Consider the following 22199-nt stretch of genomic DNA (forward strand, 5'->3'; position numbering starts at 1 on the left):
CCCACCTCACACCCATTAGACTGGCCAATATGACAGTAAAGGAAAATAATAAATGTTGGAGGGAATGTGGCAAAATTGGGACACTAATGCATTGCTGGTGGAGTTGTCAATTGATTCAACCATTCTGGAGGACAATATGGAATTATGTCCAACAGACTATAAAAGAATGCATTCCTTTTAATACAGCAACACCACTAGGTCTGTATCCTAAAGAAATAAAAGAGAAATGGGAAAGGACCTGTTTGTACAAAAAATATTTATAGATGCTCTTTTTGTGGTGGCTAAGAATTGGAAACTAAAGGGACATGCACAATTGGGGAATGGCTGAACAAACTGTGGTATATGATGGTGATGGAATACTATTATGCTATAAGGAATGATGAACAGGATGATTTCAGAAAGAACTAGAAAGACCTATATGAACTGAAGCAGAGTAAAATAAGCAGAACTGGAAGAACCATTATACACAGTAACTGAAATATTGTGGAACAAGCAAATGTGATAGACTTTGCTACTAACAGCAATAAAATGATTCAAGACAATTCTAACAGACTTAAGAAAAAGAATGCTATCCACTTCAAGAGAAAGAATTTTGGGAGTATAAATGTAGATGAAAACATAATTTATCACTTGTTTAGCTGACTATAGAATTTGGGGTTTTGGTTTAACAAGATTATTCACTTACAAAAATGAATAAAATGGAAATCTATATTGCATGATAATACATGTATAACCCAGACTGAATTGCTTGTCAGCTCTGGGATGGGGGAGGGAAAAAGGGTAGGAGACAACATGAATCATATAACTTTGGAAAACGTGTGTGGAAATCTGTTATTAAAATAAAATAAATATTGAAAAAAGGAAAAAAGAATTCTTTTTTCTAGGAGCAGCCATGTGGCGCAGAGGATAGAGTATCAGGCCTGGAGAAAGGAGAACGTGGATTCAAATTGGACCTCAGCTACTAGCTGAGGGACCCTGGGCAAGACAAGACACTTAGCCCCAATTTTTAAGTCCTTTCCTTTCTGTCTTAAGAGTGGTTACTAAGTCAGAAAGGGTTTTAAAAAAGAAAAAGAATTCTATTTTCTTTTCAGTACAGAAGTAGAAGACTATGCATGAATTTCACACATGCTGTCAGAAGCTGCCATGATTATCATTAGTTTTATTTACCTTTTTTCTATTGCAAGATAGAACTTAATGAAGGGGGGAGGGTAGGGGGTGGAGATATAATCGAGCCACTTAAGAATGGCATCAAAAAAATTTTTAATTCTATTCCTATTAACAGAAATTATTCTTTTTCTTTAAAAAAAACCTTGACCTTCCATCTTGGAATCAATACTATGTATTGGTTCTAAGGCAGAAGAGTGGTAAGGGTTAGGCAATGGGAATTATGTGACTTGTCCAGGGTCACAATGTATTTTTTTTTTCCTCAGTCAGGGGGTTTATTGGGATAACAGGATGGGAAACTGAGGTAAGAGGGATGAGGATTTCCCTAGATTATGGGGATAATTTTAGAAAGGTTTGAGGAAGTATTCCAGTCACAAACTGCGACTCTGAGACAGTTAGGGAGATGGAAGACAAGAGCAATTCAAAATGTTTGTTCTTCACAAATCATCCAGGTCTCTCAGCTTAACCGCAGAAAGAAACAAAGTTCAAAGTCTCTCCTTTTCTCCTAGCCAGCTCAATTCTCTTATAGACCACCAACTGAAAAGCTTCTCCCCTGGTCAGCTTCTACTGCTCAGAGCCTGAGAGACAGAGACCCAGCCCCAAAAGCCAAGTTTCTCTTCTCAGTGTCAAAGGTCAGATTTGAACCTAAGGTCTCTGTCTCTAGGCTTTGCTTTCAATCCACCGAACCTCCGAGCTGCCCCCTAAGAGGAATTACTCTGATGTGTTTATGTGTCTGTGACTGAGCTAAGAATTTCCCCATGGGCCTAATAATTCTCATTAAACGATACTCTTCTCTTGAGCAAAATTCCATCTTCAATGCTCAGGGTTGAGCTTCTGGGTCCTCTGAGTAATTCTTGACCTTCAACACATCTGTGGTATTACAGACAAATTTCCCCACCTTGATCACAATGAATTGCCAGCTAAAAAAGGCCTTCCATAACTTCCATCCTTCTACCTATAATATAGGAGGCTGGCTGAAAACCAAACACATTAGCCAAAGCTTCAAGAAACAAAAAGAGGAAGAAAAAACTGAGTTTTCTTCGCGAATCCTATCTGGGCAGAATTCTAACCGTACACTAGGCAGAGCCCGAGCAGCACAGGCAGCGTACAACACCAAGCCCAGATGGGCCAGTCACATCGGCTGAGTCACAGGAACAGATGGCAACTCCCCTTGCAGGTTAGGTTCTCCGGCAAGCACAAATGCCTGCTTAAAGGCCCAGGGGCACGGTGGCTGATCCTCTCTGAGGCGGGGCAAGCGGAACAGACTGGAATCAAGGACGGAGAGGTAGCCTAGAACAGTGCCAGGAAATGGAGAGCTTTAAAATCAGCTCTTCCCTCTCTCCCGCTTCATTTCCGGGATAATCGGCAAATGAGAACTGCTCTGCCAACTGCTGATAAGAGTCGTAAACAGCCATAAAATAATGTCCTGTGTTTTACAGCAGTCACTTTCCCAATGTTACTTACTGCCCAAAAATGATTTCCTAAATGATTCCCCGAATGAGGTTCTGGGTAAGAACACATACGGCACCGTTTGCCCCGCTGACATGGTCCATCTTCAGAGCCGAGTTCCAAGCAGGGACATTCCATATCTGCTGAGGCAGGAACAAGCGTCGGCCTACCTGCTTCCAACTCTAGCCCAGCACCGAAGGACTCTGGGACGTCAAGGCTGACAAAGCAATCCCCGTCCTGGCCCCTGAGCAGGAAGAGCTGCTGGCTCGGTGGGTCTTACAAAAGCCCATCCTCAGGCTCCTCGGCTCTCCCAGGGGGAGCGGAGGCCACCCTTGCCGGCTCTGGCCCCCCAGCACTCTCTCCACAGGGCAGCTAGAGCAAGGGGAGCTGCGGCCAAACAGCCTTCTCTAGCAGTCTCACGTCTCTCCCTGCTGGGGGGGAGTTCATTAATGCAAGGCGCTCCCAATGTGGAGATTCCCTCCACCGGCTAAGCTTAACAACTCTCTATTTTAAAGTCTTCGCGGTTAATTGACTTGATTTCAACTCTGGGTATATATGAAGTATCGGCAGGGGGAGGATTCGCAGCTTGAGTGGCCAGGAAAGGTTTCATGTAGGAAGTGGCCCCGCACTGAACTCTGAAGACAACAAAGGCGTCAGAAATGACTGGGGATGCAGTCCAAGTTTGGGGGACATACCTGGGCAGAGGCCCAGAGAGGAGAGATGGAAGTTTACATGTGAAAATGGGGAGGAAGAGGCCTGTTGTGAGGTCCAAATAAGATGAGGTACGTACAATGCCGGGCAGGCTCCAAAGAGCTGAAAGAGTGATAGTCACAGAATTTCTTACAACTATTGTGAAATAAGTGCCCAAGATCATTCACAGGCACTCCTGCTACATGCATCGATCCAGAATGATTTCTTCTCGGGCCTCCCACTGTCAGGCACTGGAGATCCAAAAACAAACATGAAACATTTCTTACCCTCCAACACACACTCATCTAAACATACACAAAATAATACAATGTAATTCTGGGAAGAAGGCCCTAGCAGTTAGGGAGAGGAGGGAGGGAGCAGAAGCCTCACAAAGGAGGCAGTGTTCGGGCTGAGCTTTCTAGAAAACTAGCACTGCTAAGGGGAAGAGGTGAACTATGGAGACAGACAGACAACAAATGAAAAGCACATTCCTTTATACGACAAACAATAAAATCTAATCGTCAAAGAGGGAGGTGGCTCAATGGATAGAGAAAGAAGACTGGAGATGAGAGGTTCAAATTTGACCCCAGATACTTCTTAGCTATATACCTTGGGCAGCGTCTTGTAACCCAATTGCTTAGCTCTTACTGTTCTTCTGCCATGGAACCAATAGGCAGTATTGATTCGAAGACAAAGAGAATTTTTTAAAAGAGTGGAGGGAAGGGACTCGCTGAACAAAACTTGCCCGAAAAAGGAAGCTGGAACTTAGTAGTAAAGAAAGGGCTTTAAATGCCAAAGAGAAGTTTTGTTAAGTCTCCTAAATTTGTGGGAAGCAAACCTCACAGTAACTGAGATCTCAAAAAAACAGGCATCTTCAGTGACCCTCCTAGTTCCTCTGTGAAACATCCATTTCATTTCTTAAGGACAAAGGGGCGTCACTGGTCACTGTCTTAACTATGTAAACAAATAACAATGCTAGGACACAGAAAGAGCCACTCAGGACATGGCCAAGGATGGGATCATTCATGGACCCAGACACACCCTGAAGAATGCTAAAGGAATCAAAACAGAAAACCCAAGTAGGACAACCCAAGTGCAAACAGGATCCTATGATAATTAAATGCAGGCAAGATAGACTATACCAAAAGTCCATGTCCTGAGCTTGACAAACTCTTAAAACACAGTTAATTGGGGGCAGCTGAGTAGCTCAGTGGATTGAGAACCAGGCCTAGAGACGGGAGGTCCTAGGTTCAAATCTGACCTCAGTCACTTCCTAGCTGTGTGACCCTGGGCAAGTCACTTGACCCCCATTGCCTAGCCCTGACCACTCTTCTGCCTTGGAGCCAGTACACAGCATTGACTCCAAGACGGAAGGTAAGGGTTTAAAAAAAAAAACAACACAGTTAATTAATAACCAAGCATCAGGGGCAAGAGTCATTCAATATTAGTCATAATCAAAATAAAGTTTTCTGCCTTCCTTAGAGCTCTTAACCCTGGGAATAAACATATAATAACGGAATGGAATTGCTGATATTCTTCTAGAAATGCTAGCTTTAGCAATAAAAGGAGAAAAACAATTGAAGGAGTTAAAGTAGGTAATGAGGAAACTAAATTATCACTTTGTATCAGCATATCTATATGTAATGAACAAAGAAAGTCCAGTAGCAAGAGATAGAAAGCGAAATTCCATTAAATTAACTCCAAACAATAAAAAATACTTGGGAATCTATTTGCTAAAACAAATACAGGAATTAAATCACTTTCCACACAAATAAAATCATATCAACAATTAGAAAAACATTAAATGCTCATGGGTAGGTCAAGCTAATATAATAAATGACAATTCTTATCTAAATTAATTTGCTTGTTCAGTGTCCTACCAATCAAACTACCAAAAAAACTATTTTATAGAACTAGAAAAAATAATAAAATTCATCTGGAAGAACAAAAGATCAAGAATATCAAGGGAATTAATGACAAAAAATGTAAAGGAGAGTGGCCTAGAGTACTAGATCTGAAGCTATCGTCGAAATGATCGGGTTCTAGCTAAGAAACTGAAAGGTGTATCAATGGAATCGATGGGGTAAATGGCCTCAGCAAGCTCAGTATTTGATAAACCCACAGATTCCAGTTTGGGGGATAACTGGGAAAACTAGAAAACAGTATGGCAGAAACTAGGTACAGACTAACATCTCACACCCTATACCAAGATACAGTCAAAATGGGTATATGACTTAGACATAAAGGGCTGATACTATAAGTAAATTAAAGGAACACAGAATAGTTTAGCTGTCATATCTACGAGAAGAAAAGAAATTTTGACCAAACAAGAGACAATACAAAAAATAAAATGAATAATTTTGACTATATAAGGTTAAAAAGGTTTTGTATAAACAAAACCAATGGAACCAAGATTAGAAGAGACAACAAACTGGGAACAAATTTCTATAACAAATTTCTCTGGTAAAAGTCTCATTTCTCAAATATATAGAGAATGAAGTCAAATTTATAAGTACAAGCCATTCCCCAATTGACAAATGTCAAAGCATATAAATAAGTAGTTTTCAGACGAAGAAATCAAAACTAGCAATAATCATATGAAAAGGGGGCGCTGGGTGGCTTAGTGGATTGAGAGTCAGGCCCAGAGATGGAAAGTCCTGGGTTCAAATGTGGCCGCAGATATCCTCACTGTGTGACCCTGGGCAAGTCACTTGACCCCCATTGCCTAGTCCTTACCACTCTTCTGCCTTGGAGCCAATACACAGTATTGACTCCAAGACAGAAGGTCAGGGTTTAAAAGAAAAAAATGTTCTAAATCCCTCTCGATAAGAGAAATACTAATTAAAACTGAGGTACTGCATCACGCCTATCAGATTGATCAATATGACAGTAAAGGAAAGTGATAAATGTTGGATAGGATGTTGCAGAATTGGGACACTAAAGCAATGTTGCTGGAGTCGTGAATTGATCTAACCATTCTGGAGGGCAATTTGGAACTTTGCCCAAAGGGCTATAAAATGACCCATTCTCTTCGCTGTAGTAATACCTCTACAAGGTCTGTATCTGAAGAGAGATTGTTTAAAAGGAGAAAGGATCTACTCACACAGAAGCAGTTATAGTAGTCCTTTTTGTGGAGCAAAGAAGTGGAAATTGAGGGACTATCCATCCATTGGGAAATGGCTAAACAAATTGTGGCACATGGTGGTGATGGCATACTGTTGTGCTATAAGAAATGATGAACAGGATGATTTCTGAAAGAGCTGGGAAGACCCAATGAACTGATGCAGAGTGAGATAAGCAGAACACTGCACACAGTAACAGCAATAGTGTGGCACGATCGACTGTGACAGACTTGGCTACTCTCAGCAACACAGTGACGCAGGACAATTCTGAGGCCCTTGAAACAAAAAATGCTCTCCACCTGCCTCCAGAGAAACCACTATTGGGGTGGGAATGCAGAACAAAGCACAGGATTTTTCGCTTTGGTTTATTTGTGTTTTTGTTGGGGGGTTTTGGTTTTATGAGTATTCTCTTATAAAAAGGAACAATATGGAAACATGGTTTACATGATAATACATGTATAACCCAGATCAGATTGCTTACAGGAGAGAGAGGGGAAAGAAGGGAGACAATTTGAATCATATAACATCAGAAAACTCATGTGGAAAATTGTTACTACAAGTAATTGGAAAAATAAATTGTTTTTACTCTATAAAAAATGTAACCTCGGGGGCAGCTGGGTAGCTCACTGGATTGAGAGCCAGGCCTAGAGACGGGAGATCCTAGGTTCAAATCCGGCCTCAGCCACTTCCTAGCTGTGTGACCCTGGACAAGTCACTTGACCTCCATGGCCTAGCCCTTACCACTCTTCTGCCTTGGAGCCAATACACAGTATTGACTCCAAGATGGAAGGTAAGGGTTTAAAAAAAAAATGCGACCTCATTTGATCCACACAACTCTGGGTGACGAGTATCTGTTGTCCCCCTTTTATAGTTGAAGAAATCAGGGCAAACAGAGGTGAAGTGACTTGGCTGGGGTTACGCAGCTAGTAAGTGTCTGAGGCTGGATGGGAACTCAGGAATACAAGTCTTCTGGATTCCAGGTCCAGCACTCTATGATTGATGCCCCGTTAGATTCTGGGAAGAGTCCAAAGACCATAATGAACCACTATATTCCACCCCAAGGCCCACCTCCTAAGGAACAGATCTATCACCAGAGGGAATGCACCCCAACAAAATCATTTGCTTAGAGAATTAGAAAAAAGGGCCTTTTGATAGCATCTATTTAATGCTCCTCCCACTCTCAACTCCCAGGTCTAGAGAGGAAGAAACAGAATTCCAGTTCTAAGACTGGGAATAAAATGTCCTTAGTCACTCTCCAGGCCTTGTTGTTTGTCCCATTAGGACTGAAGCTTCTTAAAAGTCAGAAGCACTTCATCTTTTGCACTTCTATCCCAGGCCCTGGCACACAGCAGGTACTTGATACTGATGAACCGAGGTCCCCAAAGCTCTATTCGTTGTGCTTCCTGAGCTGGCCTTTGTTTCCCAGCCCTTGAACAAACCCAAACTATGGGCCATGGCAGATCTGGAGTAAGAACTTGCTTTCCTGTGCAGCACTCCAGGAGCAGAGCCTTCTCCCGTACAAGTATTACTCCTTCTTACTACCCAGACCTTCCATCACTGCAAGAAAGGGCCCCCGAGAACTGGGAGGAGAAGCTTCCAAACACGAATGTCTCAGAACTGCCTCACAACCCCACCGTAGATAAAAAGGGCCGTCGAGTTCAGCGGCTTCCCAGAGGAAGGCTGGAGCGCCGAAGACTGTCGGGGCGGATCCGAACATCCTCCCCAGCCCTCCGAGCTGGCCCAAACCCCCAGAACGGCCAAAGGCACAGCCCAACACCACATGAGGGCTGCTTCTCAGCCCCTGGGTGGTAACAAGCCAAGGGAGAAGAGAACAGCTGGAGAGATGCTCTCCACACCACGAAACTCATTCATTCAAGGTCTCTTACTGTGTTGTAGAACTCCAGCTCCCTGGGGCCCCGGGGCGGTGGCTGCAGCTGCTTCAAGACTGTGCCATCTGGGTGTTGCAAGATGCCTAGGAGGCAAAAGGTGAGGCTGTCAACAGTTTCATACAGATAGATTTTGCTTACATGCAGAGATCTGCCCCTGGAAGTGTGACATTTTTATACATTTCAACTTTCCTCTCACGAACATACATTCATCCCTTTGCTTTTTTTCTGCGAGGAGGATGTCCAGAACTGTGACTTCATTTGCTGTTTGGCAGCCAGGACAGACACTTCCTCCACCCAAGCCATCAGGAAGCCCTGACATACAGATGAAGGGACTGTCGTCAAGTCCACAGTGAAAGGCCTGAGCGTTAAATGCAGATCTCCCAGAATCCCCAAAACTGCATTCTATCCACTATGCCACAATTAGTGCCTTATTCCAAAATCATTTCATTTGATTTCATTTGGAGCATTTTTGTATACAAACCATCTATTCCTAAAACTTTCCCTTTACATATCAGTGACCTGTAAATAAGTGTATTAGAGGAGCTAGAAATGTCTTCAAAAATGATTCCTGGGAAGAGCTAGGTGGCTCCCTGGTTAGAGACAGGGGTCCTGAGTTTGAATCTGGCCTCAGGGACTTCCTAGCTGTGAAATCCTGGGCAAGTCACTTAACCCCTACTGACTAGCCTTTATTGCTCTTCTGCCTTGGGATTCATACTTCGTATCAATCCTAAGACAGACAGTAAGGTTTTTAAAAAATAATTAATGATGTTCCCCTTATAAAGGCTTTAAGGTTTGCAGAGTCCTCTTACACAGATCCCATTTGAATCTTATAATAACTCTATTAGGTGAATTAATATGATCTCCATTTTACAGATGAAGCAAATGAACAAGGAAAAAAATTTGAAGTGTTTCGTTCAAGATGAGGCAGCTAATAAGTGCTAATCATCAGGGGGCAGCTGGGTGGCTCATTGGATTGAGTCAGGCCCAGGGATGGGAGGTCCTAGGTTCAGATCTGGCCTCAGACACTTCCCAGCTGTGTGACCCTGGGTAAGTCACTTGACCCCTATTGCCTAGCTCTTACAATTCTTCTGCCTTAGAACCAATACATAGTATTGATTCTAAGATGGAAGGTGAGGGTTTTTTAAAAAGTAAGTGCTAAAATCATAATAGCCTTCCCCCATTATAATTAATAGCCCACATTAAAAATGTGATTTACGTATTACAAAGAGCTTTACATGTTATCTCCTGTGAGATAGATGCTATTATCCCCACTTTGCAAATGAGGAAACTGAGGTTGACAGAAACAAAGTGACTTGCCCAGGATCATAGAGGAGGCAGAAATTTCAAGCCAAGCTTTAAGTCCTGCCTCCTGGTTTCCTCAGAAAAGGCAGCCTGCAGATGAAGAGAGCTAGAAGAAAAGAGGGCTCAGAGGCATAATGCATTGGGCAAGCCCCTGGGGTGAATGAGAGAAAAGAAGATCAAAAACAGGAATAAAACACAGCCCCCCTTCCCCCATTTGAAGCCAAGAAGTCAGCCAGCCCAGCAGAGCAGAGCAGAGCTGAGAGTGAAAGCAGAAAGTCTCAATCAGGCCTGCATAGGCTAGTACTGCTGCTGCTGCTGCTTTCACGTTTCTCTCGGTCACAGCAGAGGGCACAAAGACTGAACGTGGAGGACGCGGTACTCCAAAAATGACTGCTGATGTAAAACCAAAAGGCACCAATAACGGAAGAAGGAGGCCAGAAAGGCAGGAGCGAGGCAGGAGCACGAGAGGCTCAGGAGGGAATCAGTCCCCAAGGACTCCCTGAGGACTTCCTGGCCCTAAAAGGGGCTTGGAAATAGTTGCTATAGAAGTCCCTGGGATTCAATGGGCCAGTGCTATGCTATGTCATAAAGATTCACAGAGGAGCATCATTCATCAACTATTCCCATGTAAACAAGCCTCAAAGCCTTTGTAGAGAAGGGAGGGTAAAGACGGAGAGGCGGACTTTGATCCTTTTCTTTTCCTGTACCCCCTTCACAATTGTCTTGGGTGCCATCATGTGCCTCTTCCCTGGAGGTATCCTGGCAGCCATGCTGCTGCATGCTCCCTAGTTCGCATCAGCAACATTTCCATATCCAGAGCTCCAATGTTGGAGCCCAAATATGGATGCTCTACGGCTCTGGATGAAAAATTAGAAAAATCTTGCGCTTAGTCCTTGCATTTCCACCTTGAGATTCCTCAGTATGACCGCACTGGATCATTTGCCAAACTTTCTTGAAACTTGTTTTACTTTTCAATGCTTCTCCCTGTTTTATGAAGTGAGGCTGATCATAATCATCTATCAATTCTCCCTCGTAACATTTTACCAACAAGTTTCTATTGAAAATTGGGTTGCCTGAGGGTGCCGCCTCTATCACCCTGGCAAGTAAATGAACTGTTTGCTGAAGGACTTCTTTTGAAGTCCTTGTTATGACGGCTGATTCATATCAATTAAACATCCTTATAAAATCATAATTGGAGTTGATGTCATTTCTGCTGTCAATTACCAATTTTTCATTATCAACTACTTCAAATAACTTAGGAATGAGCTGTTTCAATTGCATGCCATATTTTTTCTCATCATTATTCTAGCTTTTTTACTACTTTTTACCTTTGCTTTAACAGTGGTGAGAGTGTAAACAGGCAACTGATTCAGAGATGACTCTAATAATTAAACAATAAGGAGATCAGCTTCATGTTTTTGGTCCTCCTCATGTCTAGGACCTGTTGATTTTTTCCACAGAAAGCATGTAAGATAGCATGAGGTTTCTATAGTCTACAAAGTCTTTGCCCTCTCTCTTTCCTCCTTCCTGAATGATGTTTTCCATCTTATTCCCATCTCTGTACTAATCATAGGGAATCAAAGTGTTGGTTGATTTAATTTAGAGGGTCTTAGTGCTTCTGCACCTGTATACTCTTTCTGTTAACTGCCATGCTAGCAATCAGGGAGATAAGCATTTCCAAAGCTTGTGTTTTGCACATTTTTCACCATCTTTAAAGTTCCTCTGGACACAGGAGATAATGAGGAAGAGATATCGTATGTCAGAGGAACTGATATGAAATAGGAAGCCCATATTCACCTTCACCAAAATATGTGTTATTCAGTTCTTTTTCAGTTACATCCAACTCTCCATGGCTCATTTGGGGTTTTCTTGGCAGATTCTGGAGTGGTCTGCCATTTCCTTCTTCAGCTCATTTTACAAATGAGAAAATAGGGTTAAGTGACTTGCCCAAGGTCCCACAGCAACACAAGATTTAAGATGAGTCTTTCTAACTGATACAAAATTCCCTTATAGATATAGGAGATATAATGGAAGAACAATCCAAATAGACATGGACAGCCCAAGTACTCCATTATTATCTTCTTGATATTGGGCAAGGTGAAGAAAGGCTAAAAGATGGTGAATGAACCACTTACAGAGAAAGCGTGAATAGGTAGAAACTAGCTTCACTGGATAGAGCACCCAGACCCTCAGGTCCCAGCTCCATGTTCTTCTGCACAGGCTATATTCTTCTAGAAATATTGTAGGGCCGTAGATGATGGAATGCTACAGTCTCTAAAGAATTAAAAATGAAGATCAACCAAAGGAAAAGAAGTGAGAATATGATGGGCACTGAGCAGAGTACAACACAGTCAACCAAAAAGCATTTATTAAGCACCGATTATATGTATGCCAAACACTGTGTTAGACACAGGGGATTAAAAAAATTAAATACTTCCTACTTTTATGGAGCAGATAAGTTAAAAAAATAAATTATTGGATCTGGTGAAGGAGGCACAGTAGTAGTAAATGGAGCAATCAGGAAATGCCAGTAATTTCTGCATATTGCTAACAAACTGAACAGAGAGGAACTGCATTTAAAAGAATTACAAAAGATAGAAAATGCATGAGAGTCTACCTACCAAGAGATATAGAACTATATGAATATAACTAACATGACGGAAATAAATAATAAAGAATAACAGAAATTTAAAAAACTAAATAACTGGAGGAATATTGGTTGCTCATGGGTAGGCCTAACAAATAAAAATCACATCATCTAAATTAACTTAGTTGGTGCCATACCAATAAAACTATCAAAAGATTACCTTAGAGAGCTAGAAAAAATAGAAATGAAATTCATATGAAGAAATAAATGTCAAGAATGTCAAGGAAAATAATGGGCAAAAAAGTGGGTAAGAAGGGAGGCTAGCCATATCAGACTTCAAATTATACTACAAAGCAATAATCATCAAAACAATTTTGTACTTTTAAGAAATGGGAGATTTCAATCAATCCAATCAGAATAAAATGGATAGACAATATGAAGAAGGAAATAAACCCAGTAGTCCTGTGCTTGATAAATCCAAAGTCCTGAGCTCCTAACAATTTAACAAAAACTTCTGGGAAGACTGGAAATAAGTCTAGCAGAAACTAGATTTATACCAGCACTTCAAAACATATACCAAGATAAACTCCAGATGGATACTGACCTAGACATGAAGGGCAACATCATTAGCAAAGAAAAAGTTTAAGGTCTACAATATGGGAGAGTTCGTGACCATAAAAGGAATAGAGAAAATTGCAGAAAATAAAATAGACAACTTCTGATTTAAAAAATTTAAAGGTTTTGCAATAACAAAACCAAGGCAGCTAAAAAAACTAAAAGGGAAATTAACAACAGGAAAAAAAGCTCTGCAGCCAGTTTATCTAATAAAGGTCATTTCCAAGATATGTAAGGAATAAATTCAAATCTGTAAGAGCCATTCCTCAACTGTCAAGGAGTCAAAGAATACGAAACAGGCAGTTTTCAAGGGAAGAATTTTGAGCAATAAATTTGTTGTTACTTAATAGTTTTTTAGTCATGTCTTAACTCTTTCAAGACACCATTTGGGATTTTGTTGGCAAAGATACTGGAGAGATTTGCCATTTTCTTCCAACTCGTTTTGCAAGAAAATTTTACAAGAAATTTTAAAAGAAAATAGGGAGTTGTCCAGGATCACACAGTAAGTGCAGGAGACCAGATTTAAACTCAGTCTTCCTGACTCTAGGCCCAGCATTCTGTCAAGCATTACCTAGCAGCCTGAACTATCAATAGCCATGAAAAAAATGCTCAAAGTCATTAATAATTAGAGAAATTCAAATTAAAGCAACTCCGAGGTTCCATACCTCACACTCATCAGATTGACAAAATTGACAAAAAAGGAAAATGAAAGATTCATGAAGCACTACTGGTATATGAACTGGCACAATCACTTTGTAAAGCAATTTGCAAGTAAGTCCTAAAAATTACCCTTTGACCCAGTAATAATTAATAAACAGTCATTCTTCCTATAACACTTTAAAGTTTGCAAAGAACTTGAATATACCAGCAATATCTATACTGAGCTACACCTCAAAGAGATCAACAAAGAGGAAAAGGAGCCAAAGGTAGTAGCTCTTTTTGTAGTAGCAAAGAATTGCCAACTAAAAGAGTACCCATCAAATAGGCAATGAACAAATTATGGTTTATAAATGTAATGGAATACATAATAAATGATGGGGACAGTTTTAGAGAAACATGAGAAGTCTTATATAAAGTGAAGAAAATTAAATGACCAGAACCAGCAGAACAAAATCTATAACAACATTGCAAAAACAAATAACTGAGCTCTAAGAACTCTGAAATAGAACTGCTTCAAACATGGATGATACAGAAATTTGTTGTTTAACCAGGCATGTTAGTTTCAGAGTTTTGTTTTTCTTTTTCTCCAAAGAGAGGTGGGAAGGAGAGAAAAGAAATTGTCAATTGAAAACAAAGTTCAAATTGTTTTGAAAGATGGAACTTAAGTGGAGACAATGAAAGTTGGCTTATTTTGGCTAGACTGCAGAGTTCATGTTGTAGATCACAATGATAGCACTTTTGAGGTCCTCACAAGAAATCCACGAGGCAGACAGAATTATTATTTCATTTTACAAGTGAGGAAACAGACAGAGAGAGGCTAAGTGACTTGCCAGGATGATGGTTAGTAAGCATCCATAGCTCAATCTTGAATTCAAGGGTTCCTGACTCCAGAGTGGAAGTTCTATTCAGAGATGAAGAATAATTTATTATCCATCTGAAAGTACTGGTTAGAGCTAGAACTTAAATAGCTTCAAATGCTAAACAACAGAGAAGTTGGTTTTTGATGCTAGAGATACTAAAACTTCTCAAGCAGGCCAGTAATAAATCTATTAGACTTGGGATTTAGGAATATTAATTTGTCAGGGTTTAGAAATGAAGAAATTTGTTTTGCTGGGCTTTTTATTTGTTAGAAAGGTTCTGTTTTTATTTTTTTCCTCAGGGAGAGAGGGAGATCAAAAATCAATTCCCATTAAATTTTTTTTTTAAACCCTTACCTTCTGTCTTGGAATCAATACTGTGTATTGGTTCCAAGGCAGAAAAGTGGTAAAGGCTAGGCAATGGGGGTTAAGTGACTTGCCCAGGGTCACATAGCTGGGAAGTGTCTGAGGCCATATTTGAACTCAGGACTTCCTGTCTTTAGGCCTGGCTATCAATCCACTGAGCTACCCCAGCTGCCCCCTCCTGTTAATTTAAAAAAAAAAAAGGTAATATATTGAAAAGAGGCTTTTTTAAAGGTTTGCAAAGAATTATACATAATTTGAGTCTAACAAAAACCTTGGGAAACAGAAACCAAAGATACAGTGATCCTCAGTTTACCAAAGAGGAAACTGGGGCTCACAAGAGATTATATGACTTCCTTCCTCTGGGAAACAGAAGCAGGGATTTGAACCTCTGTATCCCTGGGTCCCAGTCTGATGCTGCATCCATTATGCCAAGTTGCGTTGACATAGAAATGCAAATCAAAACATACTAAGGAACTCAATAATATCTATACTAAAATAATATACTACACTATTCTCAAAAATAGAGTCCTGTTATGAGACGAATATGGACCTGATATGCAAACAAGGGAAACAGAGAGCTGTCTATATCAAACTCAGTAATGAATATTGAGGCAAAAAAATTGTAAATCTAACTCTCATGACAGGATTTGATTTAAAGAAACTACAGCAATAAGTTGGCTTCAAAACAGGGATACAAAGAGAGTTCAACATTAGGAAAGCAATTAGCATAACTGCAAGAAAGACAATAAGAACTACAAGATTATTGCAATTTTCAACAGATGTAAAAAGAACTTTTGACAAAATCTAGGTAGGTCAGTGACTAGATCTTTGACTTCACTGGCAGAGGTATCTCCCTTTCCTCCTTTGAAAGGAAGTGACTTGGCCTGGGTCACACAGTCAGTATGTGCCAGGGGCAGAGCTTTATTGGTTTCAAAGCCAGTTCTCTATCCATTAGACTGCCTCTCATTTAACTCCTTAAAGCAGAAGCATCAAAAGGCCTTTCTTGCAATGTGACCAAAACTATCTATTTAAAATATGAGCTTACATCTTTTCCCCAGTACAAACCAAGGTAAAGTAATGATGCCCCCTTTTACTCCTGTTATTTGGCATAGTTCTAAGAAATGCTAGCTGTAGCAATTAAGCAAATAAAAAAAACAAATATAAATATTGATAAGACTATCCAAGTTTTAACAGCTGATATGAAAGTTCCCCAAAAATCAGCAAAGAAACTCAGATGATTAGTATCAGTACACAAAATTAACACACAAGTTATTAGCATTTCTATATGGCAAATTAAAATAGGAAGAGAAACTCCATTCAAAATAATAGAATGAATAAAAAGTCTACAAGTCAGACTACCAAGACACAAATGATTATAATAACTACGAATACAAAATACTGGTCAGAAAAAAAAAAAAGATTTATAGCTGGAAAGCTCATCACAAGTCAAAAAAGTTAGATCACAATTAGTCAAAAGAATAAAAAAACTCATTAGAAAATTCAATGGTCTTAAGATTTTAAGAGATATAATAAAACTTATGAATGAAAGAGACACAGCATTATCCAATTTAAAATCTGACTACAAAGCTGTACCTACCAAATCTCTTTGGTACCAGGTTAAAAACAAAAACAAAAAGTAGGTCAGTGAAAAAGACAAAAAAAAACAGAAACAGGCAAAAAGAGAGAACAGTAATCTAGTGAGTCCAAAGTATGGATTTGTTTTGCTTGACTCTGCATATACATACAAAGTTGTTTGTTTTTCTTTTTTCTAGCTAGATAGATAGAAAGGTAGGAAGGAAATAGAGGCTAAAGAGTTTTGCTGGGATGCTGGGAAGGGCAAGAGAAAGGACATTTTTAAAAAGAAAAAAAAGTCATTGGAGCTTTTTTTTTTAAATTACACAGAAGAGAACATTAGGCCAAAAGGAATATGAGGCAAGCAAAATGGTTTTGAGGGAATTTGAGGTTGAATTATACTTGAAAAGAAAGCTGGACACAATCAGTGTTTGAAGTTTGAATCTTCGTTTTCTTTTCTCCTATGTATATTCAAATACTCATTTTGTTTGGTATATATTCAGAATAAAAACATTTACATGTATATATATATGTATATATTTAATATATGTATATTAAAGGTATAGAGAAAGAGAGAATGTATGTATAAAAACACCGAGCTTGGCCTCAAAGAAGAAATAAGAAAGTCCCCATCATGCTCTTTGCAGAGGTGAGGTCATTGAATATGATGGCATTTTTCTATAGAACCATTAAACTCTTTCTCCTCCTTTTACTCTTTCTCATAAGGGATGGTTCTGGCAAAGAAAGAGATAAAAATGGAAATGTAGGTGTAAATGAAAAATATTAATAAAATTTATTTTTAAAAACAGTAGTCCAATATTTGATAAACCCTAGTTACTATGCAAAGGACTCCTTTTTCAAGAAAATTGCTGTCCAAGTTGTAATTTGGCAGAAGTATGGTTTAGCATACATTCCTTAGATCTCTAATATATTGGGGAAAGGGGAGAGTGGAAATGGAGCCTCTTCCTTCTAAAGCAGGGACAGAGTGAGAGGAGGTGTTGTTTAGCCAGAGGAGAGAAAGAGGATGGATTTTGTCTTTTTCCCCCCTCAGCCCTCTCTGACTAGAACCCCTCACTATGGCTGCCTTCAATTCCTACTGGCAGGCTCTCTGGGATCTTTGTTGGAAGAGGCTTCAGGTGGCCTCTTTCTTTTGGGGAGAGAGAAACCCCTTCTCTTCCCCCCTCAATTCAGGCTGTCTTCTAATAAAACTGGAATCAGTTCTAGGTCCTTCAAGGGAAGCAGGAAAGGGACAGGGCTGAGGAATGGTAAGGATTGAGATTCAGGAGGGAAAGAGGGAGAGGGGGTCCCTAACTAATTAACACCCTTCCCCCAAAGTTAGGTAGCTCAGGTCTGATAACCTCAACCTTCAGAGTAGAGAAACCCTGGTTTCTTGGCTGGCACAGCAAGTGTCCCCAAGTTCAAGGTTTAAAAGGAATTGTAGATCTTCTTTGTGGACTGCTTGTCTCTCAAAGTCCTTGTCCACTGGCTGGAGTTTGGAAGGATCTGGGATCAGGAATTCAGGGAGAGAAAGACTTTGAGATTCAGTCAGAGTCCAAAACAAAAAACCTCTGCCCAGGTACTCTCCGCCAGGAGTCCATTTCAAATGCCCTGGATCAGCTTTTTCTCTCCCTACAAGGTTCCAAGTACCTTCTTGCCCCTCCTCCCCTTCACTGCTTGCAGGATTCTTTTTTTTTTTTTAACCCTTACCTTCCATCTTGGAATCGATACTGTGTATTGGTTCCAAGGCAGAAGAGTGGTAAGGACCAGGCAATGGGGGTTAAGTGACTTGCCCAGGGTCACACAGCTGGGAAGTGTCTGAGGCCAGATTTGATGCTTGCAGGATTCTTGCAACTCTTCCAGGCTTATTCCCAAAGTTTCCAGATTCCTCTCTCTTACACCTCACAACAGTAAACTTTCCAGTGGTCACATAATCAGGATATAAAAGGTCAAACCACATAAAAACTAAGACCATACAAGTACCTTGCAAAACTATGGTCAAGAGGGAAAAAAATTGGGGGAGGGGGAGGAGGAATCTTATTTAGTCAATTTAGAACATTATTCCTTGGTTACAAGAGTTACATTATTTCCCTCCCCTACCCCCACCCTTCCTGAAGCCGATGCGCAATTTCATGTGTCCTTGATCAGAACCCATTTCCATGTTGTTGATGTTTGCACTAGGATGTTCATTTAGAGTCTATATCCCCAATCATATCCCCTGGACCCATGTGACCAAGCAGTTGTTTTTCTTGTGTTTCTGTTCCCACAGTGTTTCCTCTGAATATGGATAGTGTTCTTTCTCATAGATCCCTCTGGGTTGTTCAGGATCACTTCACTGCCACTAATGGAGAAGTCCATTACATTCGATTGTGCCACAGTGTATCAGTCTCTATGTACAATGTTTTCCTGGTTCTGCTCCTCTCACTCTGCATCATTTCCTGGAGGTCTTTCCAGTTCCCATGGAATGCCTCCACTTTATTATTCCTTTTAGCACAATAGTATTCCATCTCCAACATATACCACAATTTGCTCAGCCATTCCCCAATTGAAGGGCATCCCCTCATTTTTCAATTTTTTGCCACCACAAATAGTGCAGCTATGAATGTTCTTGTACAAGTCTTTTTCCTTATTATCTTTGGGGTACAAACCCAGCAATGCTATAGCTGGATCAAAGGGCAGACAGTCTTTTAGCGCCCTTTGGGCAGAGTTCCAAATTGCCCTTCAGAATGGTTGGATCAATTCACAACTCCACCAACAATGCATTAATGTCCTGACTCTGCCACATCCTCAGGGAGAAAATTTTTTAAGCAAACAAGGACACAAATTATAAAACATAAAATAGGCAATTTTAGCTACATACAATTAGAAAAGTTTCTGCATAAATCAAATCAACACAGAACCAGAACTAAAATGGTAGAGTAAAAACAAATACATGCATTAAATATCAATGAAAGTCTGAAAGCTAAAAAACTGACAGAGAACTTACCCAAACAAGTGGCCCAGAGAAACTAGAGTTGAAAAGTACAAATGATCATATGAAACCCAAGAATTACTGCCAAGAAAAATGCAAAATACAACAAATGAGATTTCACCTCATACCAAACACATCAGAAAAATAGTCTATGTCAAAGAAGATATATAGGAAGACAAGCACATTGATACATTATTGGCAGGGCTATGAAATGATCCAAATAGTCTGTATATAAGTTGGAAATTAGGCAAGTAAAGTGCCTCTACTCTGTGATCCAACAATCCCCTTACTGGGCATAGATTCCAAAGAAGGCAAAGATGACAACAAAGGCACAATACAATTATGGAAGTTCTTTGTTTCCAAACTGCTTCCCTTAAGTCCTTTTGTTCTTTAGGTTCTTTAGGGGCATCAGCCTGAAGAGACAGGCCCAACCAGCACTGAAAGTCAGAACTTTTCTTCCTGTTTCTATCTACTGCTAAGACTTTGACTTAAGAAAACTAGTATAGATTAGCATAGACATGAATAACAGAAACCCTCCACCTGCCTGTGAGGCCTGGCCTCAGCCCAAAAGCTAAGAGAAACTCAAACCCAATCTAGGAAAATCCAGATTCCCTCTTCCCTGATATCTCCCCAATCCAAATTTGTTAGTAAAATTCATCTTTATTTAAATAACTGCAGTCAGATAAGAGGACTGTCATTTCAGGGGACATAGAGGGAGCTGACCCATAGCACAGCCATTCAACCCTAAATGGTCTTTATCAGACCCCTGCCAGGTGACCTTGGTCTGGGGAGAGGTTGGGGGGGGGGGGAAGGGGGGAGGTCCAGCCTTACCTGCTCTTGGCATCTTCAACACCAATCAATAGAAAAGACATCCCCCTCAGGCAATCATAAGTGGCCCATTTCTCGGGAACCCCGATTTTCAAAGATAGCCTCTCGGCAGGGGGGCATATCTCTCCTTTTACCTTACCGGCAGCCATATTCTCTCTCCCTCTTCCCCCTCCATTCCCTGTTACAAAACTTCCTTATTCCCTGTCCCTCTTCAATCTCTACAATTCCCTTTAAATATTGCAAAAAAGAGGCAGCCTCTGAATCAAGAAAACTAAGATTCAAATTCCAACTAACATTTTCTTGCAGTGTGATATCAAATGAGTAAATCAGAACCCAAGCCCAGTTTCTTCATCTATAAAATGAAGGCAAATTATATCTCTAGTTCCCATCCCACAGGGTGGTTGTGAGAAACAAATGAGAACATATCTAAGGCACTGTACAGAGTCAGAATTAATTTTTCTTCAAACATTTTCTACTATATAGCACTGCATTCAATAACGTACAGTTGGCATGGAACAATAAAGAGAAAATAACAGAAACAAGGAAATATTTTTGGATTTTGTTCATTCTAATTAATATCAAAGATTCTGAAAATAATAAACAATAACTAAAGTAATATCACAAAAATATGGCTAAAAACACACTGGAAGTTCAGTAACTGGCTTCCAGAAATCAGATAATTCAACAGGAGACTGGGACAGAGAACTGTGGATTGATGGATCAGATTTGGTCACTATCATTTGTATTTGTTTAGAATTATCACAAAGGAGGACTCCAATCTAGGGAGGTACAGGGATAGAAAAACCAAATGATGCTTCTAGAAAAGTCTCTCTTTAAAATTCTGAGAACAGAAATGAAATTATCACCAGGAACCTAATTTCCTTAAAACATTGACTATTTCTAATTAATTATTCAGCAGATGGGAAAAGAAAATATCAGAAGCTATTCTTCTAAGTAGTATCACATTAATTATATAGCACCCTGTCTAAAAAGAGCTCTAGAACCACTTTACTGAAGAATCTTCTAGAACTGAAGCTCCCCCTATCCTTTACAGTTCACCATACTCTTTAGCAGGGCAAGGGGCACTAAATGAAGATCACTCATCTGAAGCAGCTGAGAGAGCTATTTCAAGTCTTACTTTCCCTACCTATTGGTTTTGCAATCTTCCTATCCTAATTCCTGTATTATTAAATTGGAACATAAATATAATCGTATTTATCACTAACCAGTTTGTCAAACACTTTTTTTTTAAACCTCATTCTTTCCTTCCTTTAAAGCTATGGAGGAAGAGTATACTACACCATCAAGAATTACTTCTAAAACAAAGAAATTCAGGTCCCATTACCAATAATTTCATGGCTTCCAATAAAATATTGACATGACAACACCAACAATTTACTGATCTGTCTCATTTACAATGTTTACTTAGAGAATAAATTCAGTTGCCAGATCAAATCAAGGAAGTGAGGCCAGAATGAGGTACTGTAAAAGTAGGAGTGGCTTATGACAGGAGACCATAATTGTACTTTGAGTCAAGACAGTTTAATCATCAACACAAATCTGATTAAAAGAAGTTGAACATTATCTAAGAATGCTTTTATTGAAAATACACAAATTTAAATCAATAGCTAAGAAATGCAATCGCTAAATAGTTTCAATACTTACTATGCTCAAAGTTCAATAGACTGCAATGCAATATGACATGAGGCAACGAATACAATCTACTAGCCAACAAGCATCCTCCTGACAAACATTACCAGGAACGGCAGACCCTGGGGAAACTTGGCACCTTGGAAGAAGTCTTACCCCAGCATATGACTGTACTTAAAAAAAAAAAAGGTAATGCTATTAATGTCTAATGCTCAACCACAAAAAAGATACTGACTGAGTAGGTAAAGATAGGCCAGTAACAATTTTAATACCTTTATTAAATCTCTTTGGACAAAGCAGAAAAAATAAATTTAGAATATCACAAGATTTATAATGTATTTCATCTCTGAGAAAAATCAATATTGAACCTCTATTATCAAGATGGGTAAGGGGGAGGGGAACCTAACAGTTTTTGCAGTTAGCATTCATTCTGGAAGCCGATGTACTGATTACAAGCTGCTCTAGTAAGATCAACTTCTC

The 22199-nt window shown here is 39.8% G+C and overlaps 1 protein-coding gene across 2 annotated transcripts in view; it reads right to left on the reverse strand.

Annotated features, from left to right (window-relative positions):
- The window catches only part of IPMK (inositol polyphosphate multikinase), a 75031-nt gene that overhangs the window by 43942 nt on the left and 8890 nt on the right, over nucleotides 1-22199 (reverse strand). For both annotated transcript variants that reach the window (XM_001375674.5, XM_056795679.1), the window contains exon 2: nucleotides 8312-8397. In XM_001375674.5, coding sequence (XP_001375711.3) covers nucleotides 8312-8397 — 86 coding nt within the window. The remainder of the gene's footprint in view (nucleotides 1-8311; nucleotides 8398-22199) is intronic.

This window comes from Monodelphis domestica, chromosome 1, assembly GCF_027887165.1.
Source record: "Monodelphis domestica isolate mMonDom1 chromosome 1, mMonDom1.pri, whole genome shotgun sequence".
Lineage (NCBI taxonomy): Eukaryota > Metazoa > Chordata > Mammalia > Didelphimorphia > Didelphidae > Monodelphis > Monodelphis domestica.